Source organism: Neolamprologus brichardi, chromosome 7 (genome assembly GCF_056152115.1).
Source record: "Neolamprologus brichardi isolate AB-2024 chromosome 7, ASM5615211v1, whole genome shotgun sequence".
NCBI classification, from domain to species: domain Eukaryota; kingdom Metazoa; phylum Chordata; class Actinopteri; order Cichliformes; family Cichlidae; genus Neolamprologus; species Neolamprologus brichardi.
Window position 1 is genome coordinate 9,036,949 of NC_142110.1, and position 22,575 is coordinate 9,059,523.

At 40.0% G+C, this 22,575-nt stretch overlaps 1 protein-coding gene across 1 annotated transcript; it reads left to right on the forward strand.

The window, feature by feature from the left end:
• The first annotated feature begins 1,064 nt into the window (after positions 1–1,064).
• LOC102786455 (ubiquitin-conjugating enzyme E2 H) lies at positions 1,065–11,857 on the forward strand. The gene is made up of 7 exons (XM_006789517.3): positions 1,065–1,358; positions 6,534–6,610; positions 6,715–6,789; positions 6,876–6,915; positions 7,096–7,148; positions 8,986–9,114; positions 9,345–11,857. Exons 1-7 carry the CDS (start codon positions 1,306–1,308, stop codon positions 9,467–9,469), a joined length of 552 nt encoding a protein of 183 aa, XP_006789580.1. The 5' UTR covers positions 1,065–1,305; the 3' UTR covers positions 9,470–11,857.
• Positions 11,858–22,575: the final 10,718 nt, after the last annotated feature.

The following is a 22,575-nucleotide window of genomic DNA, read 5'->3' on the forward strand; positions in this document are numbered from 1 at the left end:
TTAATCACACATGCACAAACCATGATTGAACAGAGGGTGAGTAATTTTTCAGAAGCCAGGTAGGTTTGATCACTTTTCCCCCTCAATAAATAAAATCATAATTTGAAAAACTAAATTTTGTATTTATGGGGGTTATCTGTGTCTGATGTTAGATTTTGTTTGATGAAATACAACAAACAATACAATACAACAATACAACAAAAAAACTAAGAAATCTAGAATGGATAAAATACTTTTTCATAGCTTTTAGGACAACCGTCAAGCCTACAACAAGTCTACCTCTTGCCCTACTTCACTTCCCTGGAAACCCTGGATGGATTTTAGTAAAGAGAATGCTGGAAAAGGGGAAAATCCTGAAGAAAGGAAGAACAATACTAACACAAGCACGGCTCTGAGGAAGACTGCATTACAAATCGGATTTGGCTTCTTTACCTGTTATATTGTAAGTTTTTTTCTTATTAATAAATCATTAGTGTTTTGTGTTCTTGAGCCTCTTTTATAGTTTGTGTATTTGCCTTCTTGTTAGAAGTCTGCAATCCATTTAACTGTACATATCAATAAAGGAATGTTGATTTCAAAACAAACAGAAAATCCATTAAACACCAAGGTGCATTACAGGACGGCTGTGTTGGATTGCGTCAGTCATTAGCTGACTTCTTACTAACTGTTTAAAACCTGCTGGATGTCATAGCAATGTGTGTGCAATAAGCACCTTGAATTAACCTATATCTACTCCTTTAAATGATTCATTCAGCACTTCAAGAAACCAAACAACTTCGGCCTAATGTACTTATTGCAGCCCCTCAATAATGAGATTTTTAACATAGATCTACACACGATAGAACAGTACGCACTTTCTTTTTGAGTTTTATGCGAGCAGACTCGTTAAAATGACCCAGAAGTTAATGTCTCTCCTTAAACTTTATCTTCTCCTGATCTCCTGTCTTTGCAGAAATGCTCCACCGCAGTAAGTTAAAGTGGTTGAGAGGCGGTGTGCTGACAGTATGGCCCTGTCCTTCGGCTGTATTTCTATAGCTCAGCCCCTCCTCTGCTCGCTCTAGTCGCTGGAGGTTGATGTCACTGGCAGAGAGTCTTTAGGACAGGACACAAGCTGGTCAGGCAAGGAGCCGCTGATAGAGGGAGAGGAAAAAAGTGGGCGATGTTGCAGCTGGGATATCGTGTATGGACATTGTGGAAAGGCTGCTGATAGAGACCGGGGAGCTTCTCTTGGTATTTTCAAGCTGAGAGGTTGAGGTAGCTGAGTAGCCGCAGTATTTTTAGCTCACTTCTGAAAGGAATACAAAAATGTCGTCTCCAAGTCCGGGAAAGAGGCGAATGGATACCGACGTGGTGAAACTGTATCCTTTACAGTATATAATCACAAGCTGGTGTTTTTTTTCTTTTATCTTAATGATCAACTGTTAGCTTTGTGGTAGTGCTTAATTACATAATTTGCTCTCGATGGGTGCTCTGTAAGTGTGTGTGTGTGTGTGTGTGTGTATATATATATATATATATGTGAGGTGGCTGGCAGCTGTGTGAGATTGAGAGATTCTGAAAAAAAAGTATGAAGACTTTAACGTTAACAGACAGCTCTGTCTCCACTGAGTCTGGACGTTAGCTCGGTTAGCAGAATGGCGAACAGGACGCTTATTTAACGTTTTTTGAGTGAACTCTACCGCCTGTTGTGAAGCGTTAGCTCGCAGCTACGTTAGCATTATCGTCCTGTTTGTATCGATAGAGAATTAGCAGCGGAAACTGTCGCAATACAACGCTGGCTGCTCACTCTTGTGTTAGCTTTGGATACTGTTAGCGTTAGCCTGATAGCGTCTACAGTTAGCCCACTGGCTTCTAAAATGTGATTCCCACAGGACTGACAGCACACTGGGAAGTCCTGGCGAAGGGTTTTGTACGTTTTGGAAACAAATATGTGGAAGGACACGTTCCTTTATTTGTGATTTGGTAGCGTTGACGCCGAGGAAGCTAGCTGTGTAGCATGCTATCACCAAAGAAAGAACAATTAAGGTCGATGTGGAGACGATCTTTGAAAAATGCAGAGCCGACAGCTAACGACATTTTGCTCTTTAACATCAGAGAACATAAAACAAGACTTTAATAATTTTTGCTTATTTATTTTTTTTAATTTGTTGTCCAAATGAAAACAATCCTTCTAATTGAAGACAAACAAATCACAAATGGTACACACAGTAGTCACGGATGGCGTATTTGGCACAGATTCTCCAGCAGGATGTGAAGCAAAACTAGTTTAATTTCAGTCTGAATGAAAAAAAAAAGGAATACAAACCAAAGTGATCGTGATCTTTATTTTTACATAATTACTCACCCCCTCCCCCCTCCGCAGTTTTCATTTATCGACTTATACCTGCGTTTCTTATATTCGTATAAATGCTTGTGTGGTTTAGTAATTGTTTGCAGTGACCTGCTGAAGTTTCTGCTTGAAAGCTTTTCTGACAGCGTGAGGCTCAATTGTTTTGTTTTTGTCCTGCAGCTACATGCTGCGCTCTCATTGGCCACCTTGTTACCATCCGGAACATGGTAGAGGGTGGGGCTTATTTCACACAGCTGATCGAGGAACAACAAGCATGCTCTGTGTGTGTTGGGGGGGCAAAAGGGGGTGGGGGCTGGGAGCAGGGACAGGGCTGCACTCACACATTTATCTATCACCTCCACAGACACACACCTCTGAAAGCACATGACTCAGTATTGAACAGCGTTCATTAAAAAACCAAACAAACCGAAAACATCTACTTTTCCATTTAAAGAAATGAGAAGAGTTCCTGTTTACTTTATTCTTTTTGTTTTGTAAAATAAGTGATTATGTTTTGCTTAAAAATGAAAAATCACCATAGGCAACCATAACTTCATTATAACCTCATTATATTTTTAGATCCTAATTGTATAATAGAAATAACAGTCAAATTAGTTAGCGAGAATATAAATAATAATCATTCCTTGCTGGCCTGCGGGACACAGTTTAAAAAGATTATGCTTTAAAAAATGTTTTGTATCTATCTAAGTAAATAACAATAAGGCCATTATGAGTATAGGAATTATGAGGTCGCCATAAAGTTGAAATTTAACAAGGTTTTTTTTATTTTTATCAACAATGCCCTTTGAGGGATGACCTGTGTATGTAAGCTCAACTGATCCACAGATAGTTAAGGCAATAAGTCTTTGTTACTTTATGTAGCAGAAGTGTGTATTACATGTGGTTTTTGTCTAATGGATAAACAAAACCATTTTATATGCTTCATTTTTTCCTTGTGGTCCAAAAAGTTTTCAACGTACATATTTTAGAGGATCTTATAAGTTCTTATTAATGTCAATGCCTTGATTAATTTTAATTAAGTCAGCACTTCCTTTCCTTCCTTTCGTTCCTTGAAGCTTTGCCACATTCATACTATCCAGGGCTCGCAAAATTTCAAAATCCCTGGTAGCCCTTCGGGCAGGGACTCTTCAGTTTTTGGTAGCCCAAAGTAAATTTAAGTAGCCCGAATAAAAAAGAGAGCAGTTTTTTGATTGATGTTTTGTTTCCTGTACAATATTATACATTAAAGTATAATATTGTAATGGAAACAAAACATTAATCAAAAAATTGTTGAAACACAAATTACAACATTGTATAAAATTACAATCATCAACTCAAATACTTGGTTCTAATTGAACAGAAATTTCTATGAACTTGTAAGAACTGTGTAGGACATGAATCAGTCTGTGTCAGATCCTGAATTTGAAATTTCCACTGAAGTCACAGGTAAGAGGCAAGTGGAACCAAGATCTTTGGCCATTTGCTTTTTTTTTTTAAAGTTTGCCAAGACTGCTAAATTGTGCCAGTGGTAGTTCACTCTTTGCAACATAGTACGCTGATCTAAACAGATTTTTCAGGTTTATTTTTAGTATGTTATTTGCAATTGGTGTTTGTTCCGGGAAAGATATTGCAGACTGAGCAATAATGCATTTCTTGCATTTCTCATGGGTTCTAATGGGGGCCTTTCTTAAAATTACTGGTCCCAGTAACAAAGGTGCTTGTCGACTCAGAAATCGAGGGAAAACCAAAAACACACCCGGCAGAACATTATGTTATTTACACGGGTGCACATAAGTGGTCCGCATGTGCGCATTCGCTGTCAAAATAAAAGACGCGCACCAGATAAGAAGTTGCAACGCGCACACCAAAGTAATTGCTTAAAGGAGCTTGCTTCTTCGACATCTTTAAGAGTTCTAAACAAATGTCTGTCCTCCTCCAGAAAATCTTATGTACGCAAACACGCGTTGCAGCTTCTTATCTTGTGCGCTCTTTTTATTTTGACAGCGAATGCGCACCTGCGGACCACTTACGTGCACCCCTGGTTATTTAGCTTGTCATATTGCAGCCACAGAAATTCCTTTGTCCATGAAACCATAAAGCTGCACTTTATTTTTGCCTTATAGTCTGATTTGTCATAACTTTTCCGTTTTGTGGTAAGCTTTTCTTTGGCTGTCACTTCTTCACGCTGACCTGTCTTATTTGGCTCAGCAGAACTAAAATATATATCCTGCTGCTTTTACACACGCACTCACATAACGCTCAGCGATTCTCTGTGCGATCAACCTCTCACATGTTTAAGCTTGCTGCGGGAGATCTCACTTGTCATGTTTGCATAGTAAGCTAACGATTGATAAGATGATGCGCAAATTATCATCACTCACCAATCAGTACTGTAGCTCTCTATACACAGTTCGCGCGATTGCAAAGTGAAAGCAAAAAACAAGCGCAAATTCTGGCTCACCGATGCCAATGACATAATTACCCAGCTACATTTCCGAAAGAATGCAAAAGCATTGACATATATTTTTCCTTTCAATGATAGCCCGACCGGCAGGGCAGAGATAGATTTTGGTAGCCCGACTGGAAAAAGCGCTAGCCCCGGAACGTCGGGCTAGCGATTTTGCGAGCCTTGCTATCGTTATTTTAATATTTTCCTGATAACTGTGAAGTTTTTTTTAACTTAGCAGGAGCCACATATAAGGTGTACAGTGGGTTTAGTGTTTCATAACACCAATGTAACCTGGTATTAGGAAGTAAGAATGAGGTATTTTGTATGTGGATTGCAGCCTGGTAAATTTTAACCACAGACGCTGAATTGTGCCAAAGAGTCACATCTATTAAAAGAGGCGGGGGGTGTTACAAAATAAGATTCCTGTGTGTTATTAGCTGAGTGAGATGAGAAATTCAGTATTGGATAATAGGAGTCACTGAGGAAAAACATGTTGGGACCCATCAGGTGTTGCTGCTGTGGATCTCGTTTCACCAGTTCCCAAACAGAGAGCGCCGCAGCAGCAGCATGTAACAGTAGATGCCTTTCATAGTTTCACGCTGTCTTTAATTCGAATATGTAAGACTGAATCACTCTGACAGATTATATCACTCAAAATATACTTCCACATGTGCTGTAGGTGAGGCGATTCTGTATAGCTGGTGTCAGGTTTAATTGTGCCAGTGAAGACGGGAAAGATGTGCTTGGTGTGATGAAGAAAATAATTAAAAGAATAAATAAATCCTTCATATCTTTGTGTCAAAAGGAGCTGATAAGGTGCTCTACAAGCTTCTGTCCAAATATAGGAATTGCCTTGTGTAATAAATCTTGGTGAGGTTTCTATGGATAACCCTGTAGGGGCTAAAAAAGCACAAGAGAGTTGCTCAGCTTTGCTGCACAAGCGTACATCTACAACAGGTTTTATTTATAGGAACTGTTCCCTCGGATCACATTTAGAGCTTCCCTGTCTTGGTCAGTGGTTTTTTTTTTTTTCGTTTTTTTTTCTAAACCACCATCTGCTCTGCTGGATGTTTACAGTCTCTTTGCCTCCTGGCTATTATGCATTCAGGCCGTGTAGCTCTATTTGTGCTTGAGAAATTTAACACAATTAGCATGTGAACGTGGCCTCGTTCAGATTGTTGGAATGGCGAGGACAGGAGGATTTACCATGAGGTGATGAAACAGGGCGCAACTGTTACTTTTGTGGTTTCTTCCTTTCTGTTTTTCCGTCGTTGTGTCACATTCACGCAGTCGCTGAGATTAAACGCACTCCACCTTTCTGCACCGCTGTCAAGACAGCTGACTCAGTCTCTCGCTGTCACCACATGCTGTGATTATTAACTAAGCAGAACGCGTCACAGGCTCGTGTTTGTGCCTTTCTCTGCGCTGAAAGGATGTGTGCAGTAGAAAACTTTCTGCCCTTGCTAGTATCTTTCCATCCTGTCTCACCGTGAGCCTGTTTTCACTATAGAAGCAGGCTGTTTGTCTGACAGAGGCCGCTGCATTATTGATCTCATTATTACGGCTGATGTTATTGAACCCACGCGTGACCTCTGCCCAGACAAATCCACAGGGAAAGAGGCAGACACAGCAGCCCAGCTGGAAAAATAAACAGAAAACAACCATATGTGATCATGTGTGACTTTTCCAGCTTGTTCGCTGTTGTTTTTTGTTTGTTTGTTTTTGTTTGTAGCATTTTCCTTAACCCGGCGTCAGCATCGAGAGCAAGCACGAGGTCACCATCCTTAGTGGACTCAATGAGTTTGTGGTCAAGTTTCACGGACCACCTGGAAGTAAGACCCAGTGTTAACCAGCTTATTGTCATTTCACTTATATTAAACATATATTAAAAGCTTCATGTGACATGTGGATAATTAATATGCTGTTTTTATTTTAGCGCCGTATGAAGGAGGCGTGTGGAAGGTCCGGGTGGACCTGCCTGATAAATACCCCTTCAAATCACCTTCAATAGGTATAAAACATTTGAACTCACCTTACACTGTAAAAAAACAAACAAAAAAAACAGTAGACAACTTTAAAAAAAAAAATTTCTTTCAGGATTCATGAACAAAATCTTTCATCCCAACATCGATGAAGCGTAAGTAGGACAGATTCAAACATCAATGATCATTTATCCGGTGAATATGGGGAAGATTAAATGCACAGCCTGACGGTTATGTGATAGGAAATTGTTTCAGCACACAAACACTCCTACAGAAAATCATTGGTTCTATCTAACGATTTGTGTGCAGTTTATTCACTGTTTTGTCTTTTTTAGGTCAGGAACTGTATGTTTAGATGTCATTAACCAGACGTGGACAGCGCTCTATGGTAGGTACACGCATACTCTGACTGGTGCCAATAAAAACAATGACCGAGCGGCCTGTGCTGCACCTCTGCAGCGCGGTTTCAGGCAGAGCGTCTCGGTTTAATCGGCTTACACTTCAGTGATAACTGCTGCTGGTATTGAGGTCATGCATTGAGCACCGATAGATGGGTCAGGTCTCGAGACTAAGAGGTCTTTACACACACTCGGCTGGAGTGCAGTTGTCTTTTATGTGAGAGTGTAAATAAACTCAAAGTTTAGGTCAACTGTTTCATTCATGGACACAAGGTACATTTCTGTTTTTCAGTCTGCTTGTGATCCACAGCTGTGTTTGTTTTCTAGAAGTGCTGTATGTGTGAAAACACCTCTATATGCGTTTGAGTGTTTTGCGTGGGTGCTGTAACACCGGTGTGACGACAACTCCACATAGATAATAATCTTAAGCTGTAACTGACTCAACATCTACACAAATGGAAGGTTACAGTCAGTAGCCCCCAATTGAAGCATGATCATTGTAGCATTACAGTGACGTCTTTGTGCCTCCTTAATACTGATTATACTGGCTTTCAGCATGTATATTTAATGGATGTTCTCACTGAGAACAGTGCTTGCTTAATTATGTATCTGAGTGTAGTTTTAGCCTGACGGAGTGAAAGAGGTTAATAAGATATTAAATTAGCCAATAACTGGTGTTAAATCTTCAGTCTGTCCTAAAGCTTCCTTGGCTGCTCTAAAAATACTTCCTGATGATGATAGAGATGTAATATAGGGTGCTGTGATGTGACCTTTTTTCTTTAAATTGCACAAGCTGGTGACAGTAGCTCCTGTTCTGCTCTGAAGCCTTGGAGTAAAAAGCCTGAAGTTCTCCACCTGTGGCAGGTTCTGGTTGGAGAACTCACAGCACTTCTACAGAGCAGAACAGAGGCTGCCGTCACTGCCTGCAGTTGGAGTTTGTCTAATCAAGTGGAAACAGAGAAAGAGCTGGTTTGTATTCAGTGCTGTAACAACAACCTGACCAGCCTGCCTGCAGGGAAACGTTACACGGGAAGCTCCAGAACTACCTGGTTAACAGCAACTGAACTTTCAAAATAAGAGCCAGTGTATTGTCCAGTAGTGGCCACTTTGGACAAATGAAAAAATAAATTGCAAAATATTCTAGGTAAAGACTTTTTTTGTAGGAAACACTGTAATTTAATATCCATGTAACTTATATGTGGTTGGTTTAGTAGATTAGTAAATGAGGAAAACGCCTTACCCTGTGTAGTGCTGTGTGTACAGTGAGCTGAATGCTGCTATAAAGGTCATTAAAGGCTGAGCAGTTCCTTCGTCATCATCCACTCACACTTTGAAGTGAAGGTTGCTTATAACCAGAGAGGAAACAAAACAGCTCTGTGAAGTGAACTTTTCTTTGCAAGGGAGACCCCTAGTGGGCGTTTTTATAGGTGCACACATAATGGACGGACTGCTTCAAATAAAGTCTGATTTAGATTTCTTCTTTGATTCTTTGTAGCAGGTACAGCCTAACCTATGTAAGTAGCTGATGTAATTATCAGCATTTAAGACTCTACATGTGCTAATTACCTTGTAGTAATTTCCTCTTGTTTTATACTTGGTCCAAAGCATTTTTTGTGTTATTTTTTGCTCCTGGGAGTCAGTGGTCTTGAACAGGCCAATCAGAATAGTTGCGCTGCACTGATGTGACGTGTAGTTGCATTTCCAGGGAGGTTAAACACAGAAGCATAGACGAGCACTAGTGAGGAGTGCTCGTGCATGTTGTTGGTGTTTCTCTGCAGCTTTGTTGTTTTCTGGACTGACTGTAATTTTTCACCTCACATCCACCAGATCTCACCAACATCTTTGAGTCGTTCCTCCCTCAGCTGCTCGCCTACCCCAACCCCATCGATCCTCTGAATGGGGATGCAGCCGCCATGTACCTGCACCGGCCAGAGGATTATAAACACAAAATCAAAGGTAGTGTGCGCACACATGATTGAAAACGCAAATGTTCATACAGCGCTGTAACATCAAACTACAAATTTTATACCCAAAATGTCAGATTTGTACGTCAACCTGCACCAGATTTTCCAAAATTTTGTATTTAAAATCATATTTTATCAATGCTTAGCCTGAAAATGTGCACGGAATGGGTTTGTGCCACGTTTGTCATCATCAAGTCTGCTCGACTTGTGCGTCTCTTTCAGAGTACATCCAGAAGTACGCCACGGAGGAGGCGCTAAAGGAGCAGGAGGAAGGAGGAGGCGACTCATCTTCTGAGAGCTCCATGTCAGACTTTTCGGAGGACGAGGCTCAGGATATGGAGTTGTAGTGAAGGTGGAGCCGCCTTCACCTCACAGCAGACTGTCATTTCCTAAAAAGAGCAGAAACTCAGTACTATATTCATATTTAAACAAGACAATTTTTTTACAGCAACACAAGGATTTTTATCGCTACACGAGGATTTGCAGTATGATATTGCAGAATATTCACTCTTACTTAGGAAGTCATTGCCACCTGCCCTTCCTTCCTCCTTCATCTTCTTCCTCCTCTCCTTCTTCTCCTCCTCCTTCGTCCCAAGCCCCAGTTTAGACCGGGTTGATCTTTTGTGGCTCGAGCCGACGTTTATACATTGCTCTGACCGCCGAAACTGAGCTGTGAGGCCGGCAGAGGAGGAGAGCCATCAGCACAAAACTAGACTGTGTACCACGGGCCTCACCTCACCACCTTTCGTTCTAACACGCTCAAGTTTTTTTTATTTTTGTTTTCACGAGGCATTTTTTCCTCGCCGACAGAAGACTGCCAGGAGGACATCCATGATTCAGAGCAGTCTCTGCTTCTAAGGAGAGAGGAATCCTGTTTTTTTTCCCCCCCTAAGTTACCTGTGCCCCATCTTCATCTTTTTGACACTGCCACAATGAGGAGTTGCCATTAAAAGCATCACTTTGAAGGAGCAGAAGGCCACAAGCGTGCGGTCATGTGTACAGACCCGTGCCCTCTGTGCAACCTGCAGGCACGTCACACACTTAACAAGCAAGCGGCACATCAACCATGAGCCACACAAAACACCACAGCATGTGCGTGTGTCTAGGTGTGTGTGTGTGTGCGTGTGTGTGCATGCATGAATGTAATCCATTGATAATCTGTGTTGTTCTGGCGCCCCGGCTCCCCCTCCGATGCTCAGCAGAAACCAGAAGAGGAGGTTCAATAATCCCGACACCTCTTTTGTTCAGCACCCATCTCCTTCTCCTCTTCCTCCTCCTCTTCCTCTCCGTTTTAGGAAAGCGTTCGTTATTCTCTGAGTATCTTTGTATATTGTGGCATGACACAGTTAAAGTTTGTGTAGGGCTTTGTGGAGCTGTATCGCTATAGACACGAAGGGGACGCCTCTGTGAGTCACGCGCTATCCGGGTTTTCTCGGTGAATCGTCGGACTTCTTAACTTTGCCTATTGCTTGTGTTGAACTATAATAGGTGTTTGACTTGCGTAGGGATAGTTAGTTTTTCGCGGTTGGTGAATCCTATCATAATGTATGGTTTAATACTTACACACTAGTTTAAAAAGACTTCTTGTCCTGATGAAGACGGGGAGAATTGCACGTCTTTAGAGGCGTGTTGCAGCCCTGCTTCTCTGCACCCCCCCCCCCCCCCCCTTTTTTTTTTTTCTCTTACATAAACATCTCAATCAAAAGTGATTTCTGCTGCCAGACAGAAGCGCTCTGTTTCCAATTTACTTTTTCATGCTCTTGGTGGCCTGTTTTTCTGAAAAATGGTGGGACCAAAATCTAATGAATCTTACAGGCTGTAGTGTCATGCCCCCCCCTAGCTGAAACTGGGTTATGGATAAAGAGTGAAGTTGAGTAGATAAAAGTTCCTCAAATGGTCAAACTCTCAAGTGGTGAATCTCAGATTAGTTTAAACTTCAATTTGGACACAACATTCTTCAGAATCTTCTTCTTCTTCTTGAGAGGACACTTTCAGTGTTTTTCCTGCTTTATGAAAAGCTTTATGTGCCTGTTAGCATTCGTGTGGCGGAGGTGTTACCAGAGCTGTGATGGCACCCTGATCTGAAGTCTGACACTTGTTTGCAACCTGTGCTCATTGCATTACAGATCAGTTTGCTGTTTTGTTTTTTCCCTGCGAAAGAAAACATAATTAGAGTCGTATCGCCATCAAAAGGAGCCATTTCTCTCTTTTGAATCAAAAATTAAATGAATTTAAAAACAAAAAGAAAGAAAGAAAAAAGATCAGTTTCTCTTTCGTGGTGTCTTGCAGGAGGGTGATACCTTAATTAAGGTGGTAAAAACTGCATGTCAGACTTCTTCTTGATATAGTGATTTTAAAAAAAGGTGAGAATTGCTCTAATTCGGCTCGATAACCAAATATATGAGGGTGTTGGTCTTAAGATGACATGATGTCACAGTTGGTTTTCATTTGCAACAGAAAACAAACCACTTGTTGTTTGTCAGCCTCTGGATTCCTTGTTGTGTTATGTATTTTACTGGAACGCATATATTTGATGCCTAAATTTGTTTGAATGTGTATTTTTATTTTTTGTTTGGTTTTTTTTGTTTGTTTTTAAAATACAAATTTTTTTTTTTTAGTTTCCTATGCCCTGTTTCCATGATACAGTTCAAGATATCCCAAAATTTTAAAAGGCAAAAAATGAATATATGTGCTTCCCTTGTAACTTGAAGAAAGAAATAAACAAAAAAATTATTGTTTAGTGTGATTTATTTAAAAATATATATATATTTTTAAAATGTTTCTGTGGATGGTAGTTTTAATGTCTTGATGCATGTAGCGTTTTCAGTGGGAGAAACATTTTGTCATTCATGCAAGTGACTTCTTCAGTCTCAGCTGACTGCAGGTGACCTCCCAGCCCATTGTTCCTTCACTGGGCTGGTTTCAGTCATTATGCAAATGTGCTGTTTATAAGATTGGGGAAACCTGCAGTCAGCTGAGACTGAAGAAGTCACTTGGATGAATGACGAAACGTTTCTCCCACTGAGAACGCTGCGTCCAGATGAACAGAATCAACCTTTGGCGATGGTAGTTCTATTTTGATTTCTTGAGCATTTGGGGAGCGATCGTGGAAGTGAAGTGAGTGTGTTATGTCATCTTAATCTCATAAAGTTCAATATTTCTGTGTTGACAAATGTTTTCTTTTATGAGCATTCAAATACAAACAAAACATGAGCCTCAAACTATGAAACTCAGTGCAACAAATGGGAGTACAGTTGTGACCGCTGTGTGTGGAAACACTTGCTGAGACTTCATCCAGACTGTTAAAGGAACAGGGAAGATCAAGTCAACAATGAAACAGTGTTTCAAAAGTGGAAACAAGCGCCAGAATTTGTGTGTTTGTTCCTGTGGCACAATTTTTTTTTTGAAATGATCCAACTTGGCAAACACTTAAAATTTAGGAAAAAGTATTTTACTGCAGCATCTCTGAGTTAAAAAAATAAAAATAAATCTGTGTTTTTGACTATATTAAAGTGAAACTAGTAACTGGACTGGTGCTTACACTACCAGTCAAATGTTTGGACACACCTTCTCATTTAATGTTTTTTCTTTATTTTCATGACTATTTACATTGTAGATTCTCACCAAAGTCATCAAAACTATGAAGGAACACACGTGTGATTATGTACTAAACAAAAGTGTTGAATAACTCAAAACCTGTTTTATATTTTTGATTCTTCCAAATAACCAGCCTTTGCTTTCAATATGGCTTTACACACTCTTGGAACTCACGTGATGAGCTTCATGAAGGAGTCACCTGAAATGGTTTTTCTTGGCTCCTCTTTTCCACACTGTAAAATAACTCTTACACTTACGTTTATCTCAGTTTAATTAACTTAGATTTATTAGTTAATTCAAATGCTTTTACAGTTTTTAACTTTGAGAATCAGTTTCAGGTTAATTAGAACAATCTGTTGATTAAACTCTTAACTTAGTTTAGTTGATTAAGGTCTGTTAATTATCTAAACATCTAGTGTGAACTTGTAAATCAGTTTTATTTGATCTATAAAGGTTACTGGACCAAGATTTTTTTTTGTGTGTGTATGAACTTAAGATCTTTAAGTCTTCAACATCAACTTCAGCAAACCTGTTAGGTTTACCGCAAATCTTACATTTAAATTTGTGTTTAAATTGATTTTGAGTTATTTATACTTTATAAAAAACGAATAAATAAAACAGATTTAAGTTTATCTCATTAGTTCACGCATCAAGTTTGTTACAAGGACACAACAATTATTTCATTTATTGCTCCATCTTATTCATGTGAGAAACAGATATCAGAAAAATCGTTAATGTTGCTTCTTGGGTTCACAATCCATCCATTTATTTACTCATTAGGTAATCGCTTTGTGCATGTTTAATTAAATTCTGACCAATACTCTGGGAGGAATAACGATTCTTGTGAGCTGTGGACAGCTGGACAACAGAACCTTCACCATGGCATGAGCTAAAAAACTGCTGCATTAAAGTTCCCAGCATAAACACTGTACTGCAGATCAGTGTGTGAATGTAAACCATAAAACACCTCAAACTCTGGTATGTGACTTCATTTACAACCTCAATAAATTCCAGAGAACCAATTGCTTTGAAAATGAGTGCTTGCATGCTTCTGAAACATAGCTTTCAGTGTGCTCATATGCAAACAAAACCCTATGAACTTCCATGAGATGAGCACTTGCAGAGTCCACCATTATACTGTTTTTCACAGAAGTACGTTTCTTATACCAGGAACAAATACGTAAAGGCATTTGCTGTGGAAAGGCAAACAGTAAAATTGGAATTTAAGAATTACAACAATCAATGTTGATAAGAATCTTCTGAATGACTTCAAATGTGTACCTAAGCTCCCCCGATAGTCTATGTTGAAGGCAAAAATAAGATCCATCAGCATGGCAACGGCACACGGGACATCATTCAGATCAGACGGGATTACTGCATCCTCGAGACAACCAACACATCAATGATGCCTTCTTCTTTTACCATCACAGTGCCAAATTCCATCCCCTTGATTCAATATGTCTTCATTGTCTGTGGGCTGTAGAAGATTTCGAGGACAGAAAAACTAAGCCTTTAGCACTTACCATCCTTGTGCTTAAATGGTTGCATCTTTAGGTGAGCCTAAAGGGAAAAAAGTCTGGGGTTTCATCTGACATTCAAGTGTAAACCTTTAACAAATCTTTCTTGCATGTTAATTCAAATTATTCTGGTTGATTTAAAATGTCTCTTGGCATTATTTTATTTTTTATTACCCCTCAGCTGTAAAAGGCTGACTAACATAAATAGCTAGTTTTAGCTTTGGAACGTACTGACCAAAAGTCAATAAGTGGGCCAATGCAGTGGATCAAATGAGGGTAGTGTTCCAGGACAATGATGTTAAGTTTAAGAACCCAATTTTCATGCCAAATGCCCCCAACAGTTTCACATACAAGTATTTGAAATTGAAATTTTCTGTGAACAGTTAGTTTTGTCAGAAAATTTAGAGGGGAAGCATTTTATTAAGTAAAGTATGTAAATGTAAAGTATTTCTTTCTAATAACATTTTTCAAACACAATCAGAGCTCCAAAGGTACAATACTTTCTAAAACATCATGTCAAAAGTACCTTATACCAGCGGTCCCCAACCTTTTTTGCGCCACAGACCGGTTTATGCCCGACAATATTTTCATGGACCGGCCTTTAAGGTGTCGCGGATAAATACAACAAAATAAAACTAGTACCGGTACCGAAAAAAAGAAAATTTATTCATAACATACGTGAAAAGACTCAGGAAAACCGAGTAAACGATAAAAACGATAACAAAATAACGCTGAAAACCAATAAAAACCCTGAAAACTATACATTTCACACCTGAGCCTCAACTCTCGCAGCCCAGTACCAAACGACTCATGGACCAGTACTGGTCCGAGGCCCGGGGGTTGGGGACTGCTGCCTTATACAATGAAAGTAAGACAACCTGCTGAATACACATTTATTTTTTACCCTGTCAGCACTTTGCATTTTCACATTTTGTCTGAGCTTTGAAACACTGACATTATACGACTCTTTAGTTCTCAGTGAAAATGACCCAGTTTGCAGGGGACAAACAGATCCGACAAAATTTATCAACATTAAATGACTCCTGAAAACCGACAAAGGAATGTGCTCCTAAATGATCAGATAACACCTACAACACTGTAACCATAACACTGGTTCCCAGTTGTAGGTCTCCCAGAAGTGGGTTTACAATCTTCTGTTATTGCCTCTTGTCAATAACGTCATCGTTATTTAACAATTCTTGCAGAATTTTTAGAAGTGGGACATAAACAGTTCTAAATATATTCAACTGGGTCTACAACACCTAATGTGTCTCTGAAATAAGACAACCTTTTCTGTTCTGATCCTGGACATCCACTCTCTAAAATGCAGCAAAGTTAGTGTTGTGGGTGATATCTGAAACCTGCAGCACACTGGCCCTTGAGGCCTGGAGTTGGACACCCCAGAGCTAAGGCAACTGTCTCATTAAAATTACACAACAAGCATTTTAGTTTAAAGCCAGCAAGTCCGTTACCTACTCCTTCTGTGACCCTGTGATCCCCCAAATTGATCTGCAGAGCTTTTTTAGATCTGAAACACTGCTCAGAGTCTGTGTAAATGCAGGGTAGTGGACAGTTTCCTCCCTAATGTCTGTGACAGTTAATCTAATGTTCAACGACTTAACACCTCATTCAAAAAACAAAACAGATGTGATCATCTAGGCATGTGAAGATAAATTAATGAAAAATATTTACTTATGGATGCTATTACAACCACAATGTCATAAACAGTCTGCTCTGTTGCTTTTCTAAATGAACAATTTGTTGGTGGCATAATTGAATATTTAATTTATATCACCTGCCTGTGATCATCAATATATTACCTCTTAAGAAGTAGTTTGATGAGATAATCTTTACATCATTTGTTAAATTTAATTACAATATAATCTGTGTTGTTTCCACCAATATGAAAAATACAAAAAACAAACAAACCCAAAAACAAACTTAGAATTTCACTCCATTGGAAAAAAAATCCCCCACAACACCAAGTTTTCCAACATAAACTATAAAACCAGAAGGAAAATATATCAGCTATAATTATGTATTATTACACCATACAGGTGTGTGTATACATAGTTTTCTGACCCACACAAACAATGTTATTTTTGTTACAGCACAGGGGATGCAGTAAGCCAAATAACACAACAAATCAGAGAAACACACCCTGATGCAGTTTAGCATGCCAAAAGTCATTGCCTGATACTAATGCTTTATTGCTACAGGTCTTTTATTATGAAAGAATTTGTTTATACTGACCACAAGAGTTAAAAAAAATAAGTTAAAGTGGACCTGTTATTCATCAACTATTTCAGCCAGAGATATAATTCCCAAGTTTTATTATAGCAAGAAATCCAAACTGGAGGATTTCTTTCCCAGAGGATCCCATTTTAAAACCTGGCCTAAATAACACCTACGCATATTACCTGATTATTGCAACTTTGAAGAAAAAAACGCCCACTGGTGACTATTAAAAGGAAAGTTACACCAACATAACCCAAAGGGAGAACATGCATCAATTATTTGGGCGAAAATGAAGGAAAATATTTATTAAAACTTTTCCACATTATTTCTGAAACATAGGAGAGCCTGACACAAGGGAAATGAGTGGGTAACAGGAGCTGGTTAGTGGCAGACCACACAGTTTATCTCATAAAAAGTAATTTAATGCTGGTCTGTAGACCACATAGGCTATGTCCACACGTACACGAGTATTTTTGAAAACGGAGATTTTCCGTTTTCGTTTTAAAAAATAATCCCGTCCACACATAAAGGCAGAAATGAAGGAAAACGCTGCTAGGAACATGCCAAAGCAGCAGGTGGCGCTATATTCCTAACCGTGTAGAAATGTTGGCCAATCAGAAGTCTAGAAGCCTCGGTGGGAAATAGTAAACAAAGCTGGGGCATAGAAGCAGAACCGAGTAGTATGTGTGGAGGGACAGTAACTGTGTGTGTATATATAAGCATTTAAACACTGCAGAGAGTACAATTAACAGTAACAGTATTGTAGAAATTCATTTCACCGAAACAATAACGTGGTGCACAGTGTGACGTCAAAAAAGGCGCAAACCTTCGAAGCTGCGTTTTCTGCGTTTTTCTCGTCCACACCTAAATGCAAAAACTGAGTTTTAGAAAATATCCACCCTGGCCGGAGTTTTTAGAAATCTCAGTTTTCAGTGACCTAAACGCCGTTATGTGTGGATGAAAGGTGCAAACACATAGAAAAATCGGTGTTTTCAAAAATACCCGGGTATGTGTGGACATAGCCATAGTCTTACTCCTCAATGCACTCTGGTAGAGGCAGTAAATAACAGAAGTGATTAGATAAGGGTGAAAAAGGGGACAACAAGAATAGCAGTCCTACCAAGAAAGATATTTTAGGACCCAGTCAGTTATTAGATACGTTGCTGAAATGAACGTCCACCAAATTATAACAGCCTGTGAACTTAAAAGACATTTTAAGAACACAGACCATATGAAAGTTATTATTAGTTAGTTAGTTAGCCGATTATTATATTAGTTAGCCGAGTTAGCCTGTTAATATCGTATTAATTTCTTTATAAAGACAAAGAAAAAGGTTGCACGGATAATAGCCCTACCATAAGTACGAGAAAAGTTCCGCAGAGTAAAATAGAAGCTGTCCTTCGAAAATGTAGTTGTAGATCTGTGTCCTAATCCGGACCGCACTCCACCTGTTGGTGACCTAGGATCTGGGCTGAAAAGTGCTATCTGTAATTACAACCCTGCATCCCTGTTAGCACTGTCCTGTTGACTCACCAGCTAAAACAGTTATATTTTCCTCATCTTCATTTTTCAATTGCGAAGGGACTTCATCAAAAAAGAGTAAAAGTTAGATGTGCCATTTTTGGTAGTTATATCCATCTCTAAAAGATTTTGAATATGAAGCTATCTGTTTTTTCAGTGAAGTTCAGTTGTAAAAATAATCACTAGGTGTTGATAAAAAGAGCCACAGTCTGGCTTGGAATAACAGGTGAGTATTTCAGACTTGGCACAAGGATTATCAGTGAAAATGAGCAAGAGAGAAATTGCGTACAGCCTCTGCAGTGAAGCAGGGAGGAGATGATGGAGTTGCATCAGCGAACTCATGAAAATACTGAAAATGCTGGCTGTCATGAATGAAGCTCAGCGTCAGAAGTTTATTCCAGTTTATTCCAATCCTGGGATTGACACTGTTTTCTAAAAGAGAGGTGATCATTCACACCTGTGCTGTTATTAGAAACATGAGCTGACCCAATATGCACTCCGTCGCTCCTGTGTTATCCCTATTATATAAAATTTAATTTTTGATGTTCTGTAAAGTCTTGAGGTTTAATAAAAATGGTCTTATTTTGGAGGAAACGTCTCACACAGAATAACCATTATAGCGTGTGTCCCTCCTGTGTCCACTGGATGGCAGTAAACGTTGACGTGTCTTCACAAAAGAGCACAAAAATAATTATTTTTTATTCTTTTTATCGTAACTTTGGAGGTTTATTCTTTAAACGGGTAAGTATGACGAAAGCTATTAAAATACCTCTGCATGTATATATATAAATATATGTTCCGTTTTTATATTTTATTTCTGTTTTATGTCATTGATGGCTGATTTCCTTTTCGATGCTTCAGGTTCAGTGAGTTATTAACTCCTGTGTCTACTGCTTGTATAAGGTGAAGCTTGAGAAAGTGTTTGTTTGTTTTTTTGTTTTGGCAGATAAACAGAGTTTTGATCTTAACCATTACCCCGGGAATTCGGCTAAAATACCTCACGTTGAGCCTGAAAAACTACAAACTTGGAGGTATTCTTTTTAATCCGATCATTTTAAGATTTTCAAATTAAAGACGAAAACAAATACCCGGAGATGGTCCGTGTGTGTGTTGAGGAGATGCTCTGAAGACTAAGGCCGAACGTATAAGGATCCTATGAAATATTCATCGGTGTTCGGACAAGTAGCTCGCTCCTGAGCTTATTCTGGTTTCCAGTTCCTACATCGGTTTAGTTTGGGCGCTTTACCACACGCAGTATTACGCAGGTTATTTTGTTATGAATTTATTTTCTATTGAAATGTGTTACATAAACAAATAAACAAACCAACAATAAACAAAAATGAATAGTTTGATGAACTATTCAATTCTGGTCCTCGATTCTGGGGGGTGGATTACGCAAAGATGACTAAACTGATTCTTCTGTTCGTAATCCCGGTTTGCAAATGTTGCTAAAAGGGGCGAAGGGGGGGGGGGGGGGGGGTAATTATAACAGTAAAGTAGTAAAGTTAGGTTAGTTAGTTCAGGGTAATCTGAGCAGCAGGGGGAGAAGGAGAAGGAGGAGATGCTGCTGACCGGCTGGGCATCCTTCATAATGTATGGAGAGGACAAAGGGCGCACGGGTGGATTTCAGCCTCAACTTTGACAGAGCCGTAACCGAAACCTGTCTTATCCCACTCCAGTGGACTCACGTCAGCTGAAAGGATGATGACACTTTTTCCACTTGCAATCTGTCTAATAATCACCGACAGCAGGTAAATGAGCTCTGGAGGGACATCTGCGTGCTGGTATAAAACAAGGAGTAGGGGAGGCCTAGGTTAGGAGACACTTTCGGACCTGTGCAGGGATGAGAGCGCGGAACTTGAGGCCTGGCTGCGGCGGTGAGCCACACCCGCTGGATGCTGGTAGGTCTGATTGCAGATATTACGACGGTTGGAGTTTTATCGGACACTAGAAGGTAAATAAGAGCCAAAAAATACTCGTTTTTCTTGTTTGCTTTATATATTAATTACACAACGAAGCTTTTGTTCCTTTGTGGTTTGTTTTTTAACCACAACACATATTTTGTTAAAGTAAATATGGGCAGTGTTGGATTACTAGTCCTGCTTAACCTCATCATTCCCACTGCAGTGCGCGTCCAGTGCGTAAAAGGCGCAGGGGAAATTTTCCGTAGACCTGCGTGTGAAGGCGGCAGAAGGAAAGGGAGGAGGGCATAATGGATTACTATACTGCTACTGAGTTAAGATGCTTACCAACTAATTACCTGTCCATTAGAAAATCCTCTGCTGCCCCAAACCAGCAAGTATCCGCGAGGGAGGGAGACGTGGAGCCCAGCTGAATAATCTGATTCTGTTTGGACTCTGAAGGCTGAAGAAGTACAAAATAAAGTCCATCACATGCTGCCCAGTCGGGAAATTTTGTCACCATTGCAGTTTAAAAATATTTTGAAAATATTTTATTCCTGGATTGCTTTGAAGGGTGGGTTCAGCGAAGAAGCTTCTTCAGTTTTTCTAACTGATGGGGTTTTGAGCGCTATAAGGATACTACATGATCAAGGTAAGGAGCAATGTCCGGCGCCGGACTTTAATAGGCAGAGTGAAATTTAAAAACAAAACAAAACGGGGAACTACGGTCTGTAGTCAAGTTGAAAATGACAACTTAATGATTTTTTCCCTCCAGATTACTGCAAATTTCATGATGTAAAGATGTGAGGATTTTGCATAAAGACAGTTATAACACAAGGCTCAGTGGACTTAGCTTTCACTGTGGTCTGATTATAAAAACATGAATGCATTTTATTCAATTTATAAAAAATCAGGTCTTTTGGAAATGTGCGACCTAATAATTATTATTGTTCAGTTGTGAGATGCAAACCAGCTAAACAGAGTAACTTCGGATGTTTTGATCTCTCTCTCTCTCTCTCTCTCTCTCTCTCTCTCAAGCTTTTTACAGTATCGATCTCTCCCGGAAACGGGAATATGAGCCCTGCTTTGGGACCCATTGAAAGCATCTCAAAAATCACTTAGCACATCATTCCCTACAGCCAGAATCAATTCGAGCAGCAGACCTTCAGACCGTGTTCAGGAAGGCTCTCATAGAGGCCATAAATGCAGTGCCAACCCCCCCCCCCCCCCCCCCCCCCCCCACCCTTCAGCTACCCAGTGCTAACATTTAGAGCTGAAAGACAGTGGGTGAACTGGGATAAACAGTCCGATCCAGTAGCCCAGCAGCAGATGGCATAGCTGGATTTACTCACTATCCTGTGAGCTATAAACAAAACAGAGATGAGGGAAGGACACTACTGATTCTGATACAGACTCTGCACGTGACTGCAAAACCACTGGCACCAAAACACAAAACTTCAAAAGGTTAGTGGTAGCTTCGCAGAAAAGACAAGGAGGTCCAGTCAGGATTCACACTTGTGCTGTTGCTCTATTGCAGAATAGTCAGACTTCACTTCCTTCTCCTCCTGTTCTGTGTATGGCACTGGTAGAATTCACTGTCACAGCACACTATCAGTGAATTACCATAGGGCCATAAACAGAGTAGAGACAGAACCACACAGCCTACGTTGGTGTCCTCATTCTGATTCTGAAGTTTGTGATTGATGGATCTACTCTCGACCTCACGCCAAGTCTTCTTTGCCCATTTTGGCACTAGCACATTTTTGCTTTGTTTCTCCTCTTTTGAGCAATCATGTGTGGTGCCAATATAGGATGAGACAGACGTGCAGCTGATTCAGATTAAAGGAATCCAAACTTTTTTAAAAATGCCTCCTGTGTACTATCTTTGTGCAACAGTGAGAACCACAGAGAGAGGAGAGGGAGGGATGGGGAGGTTGAACTGTGGATCTCATCGATTGGGTCGTCTATCTCAGATGTCGCTGGTTGCCATGGAGGCTTTATCTCTGAGATGCTGCTCCATGTAACAGATCTGGTGGTGGTTACCGGTGCACTCTCCCACAGTGTTTGGCAATGGTAGAACTCACTCTGGTGAGTTGGAAGGATCCGGTGGTTCTAGACTTGCCAACAACTGACTGAGAGCTTTTGCCCATTCACCCTCCACAAGGGGACTCACTGCAGGACAAGGTGCTTGGAAAAGGGCCATAACCTTTTTTTTAATCCTGGTGTCAAAAAAGGTCAGCAGGTTCAGGTGTCACTTGTGTGAGTGACTGCAGGCGGAGCAGCATGGGGTTAAAACTGATGATCCCCCCCTGAGCGTTCTTGCAGTCTCAGAACACTTTAGAAATCTGCAAGGATGGAGAAAATTTCCAATATTTGGAAGGAACAAGACACAAGGACACTTCTGAAGTCCACCCAGTCTGTCTCTAAACCTCCTGGAGCTGCGATGCCTCTCAGAGTTTTCTTGAACGCGGTTTGTCGATCACAATATCTGACTCTTCTGTAATCTCAGGCCTTAAACACTCAAAGTACGAACCAAAGGACACTTTGATTATCAGGCCATGACACAATAATCCATGTGCAGACCATTAAGCTTTGAACTGGCTATCATTTGCCCTGATTAAGAAATCAGTAGTGCTCGTTTGTCTGAAAGGAGCAGCTGTAAATAGCTGTAGCTGCAAA

Coding starts and splice junctions, on each gene's coding strand:
- LOC102786455 (XM_006789517.3), top strand. CDS start 1,306: ATGTCGTCTCCAAGTCCGGGAAAGAGGCGAATGGATACCGACGTGGTG. Junction 1,359..6,533: donor GATACCGACGTGGTGAAACT/GTATCCTTTACA, acceptor ACCCGGCGTCAG/CATCGAGAGCAAGCACGAGG. Junction 6,790..6,875: donor CTTCAAATCACCTTCAATAG/GTATAAAACATT, acceptor AATTTCTTTCAG/GATTCATGAACAAAATCTTT.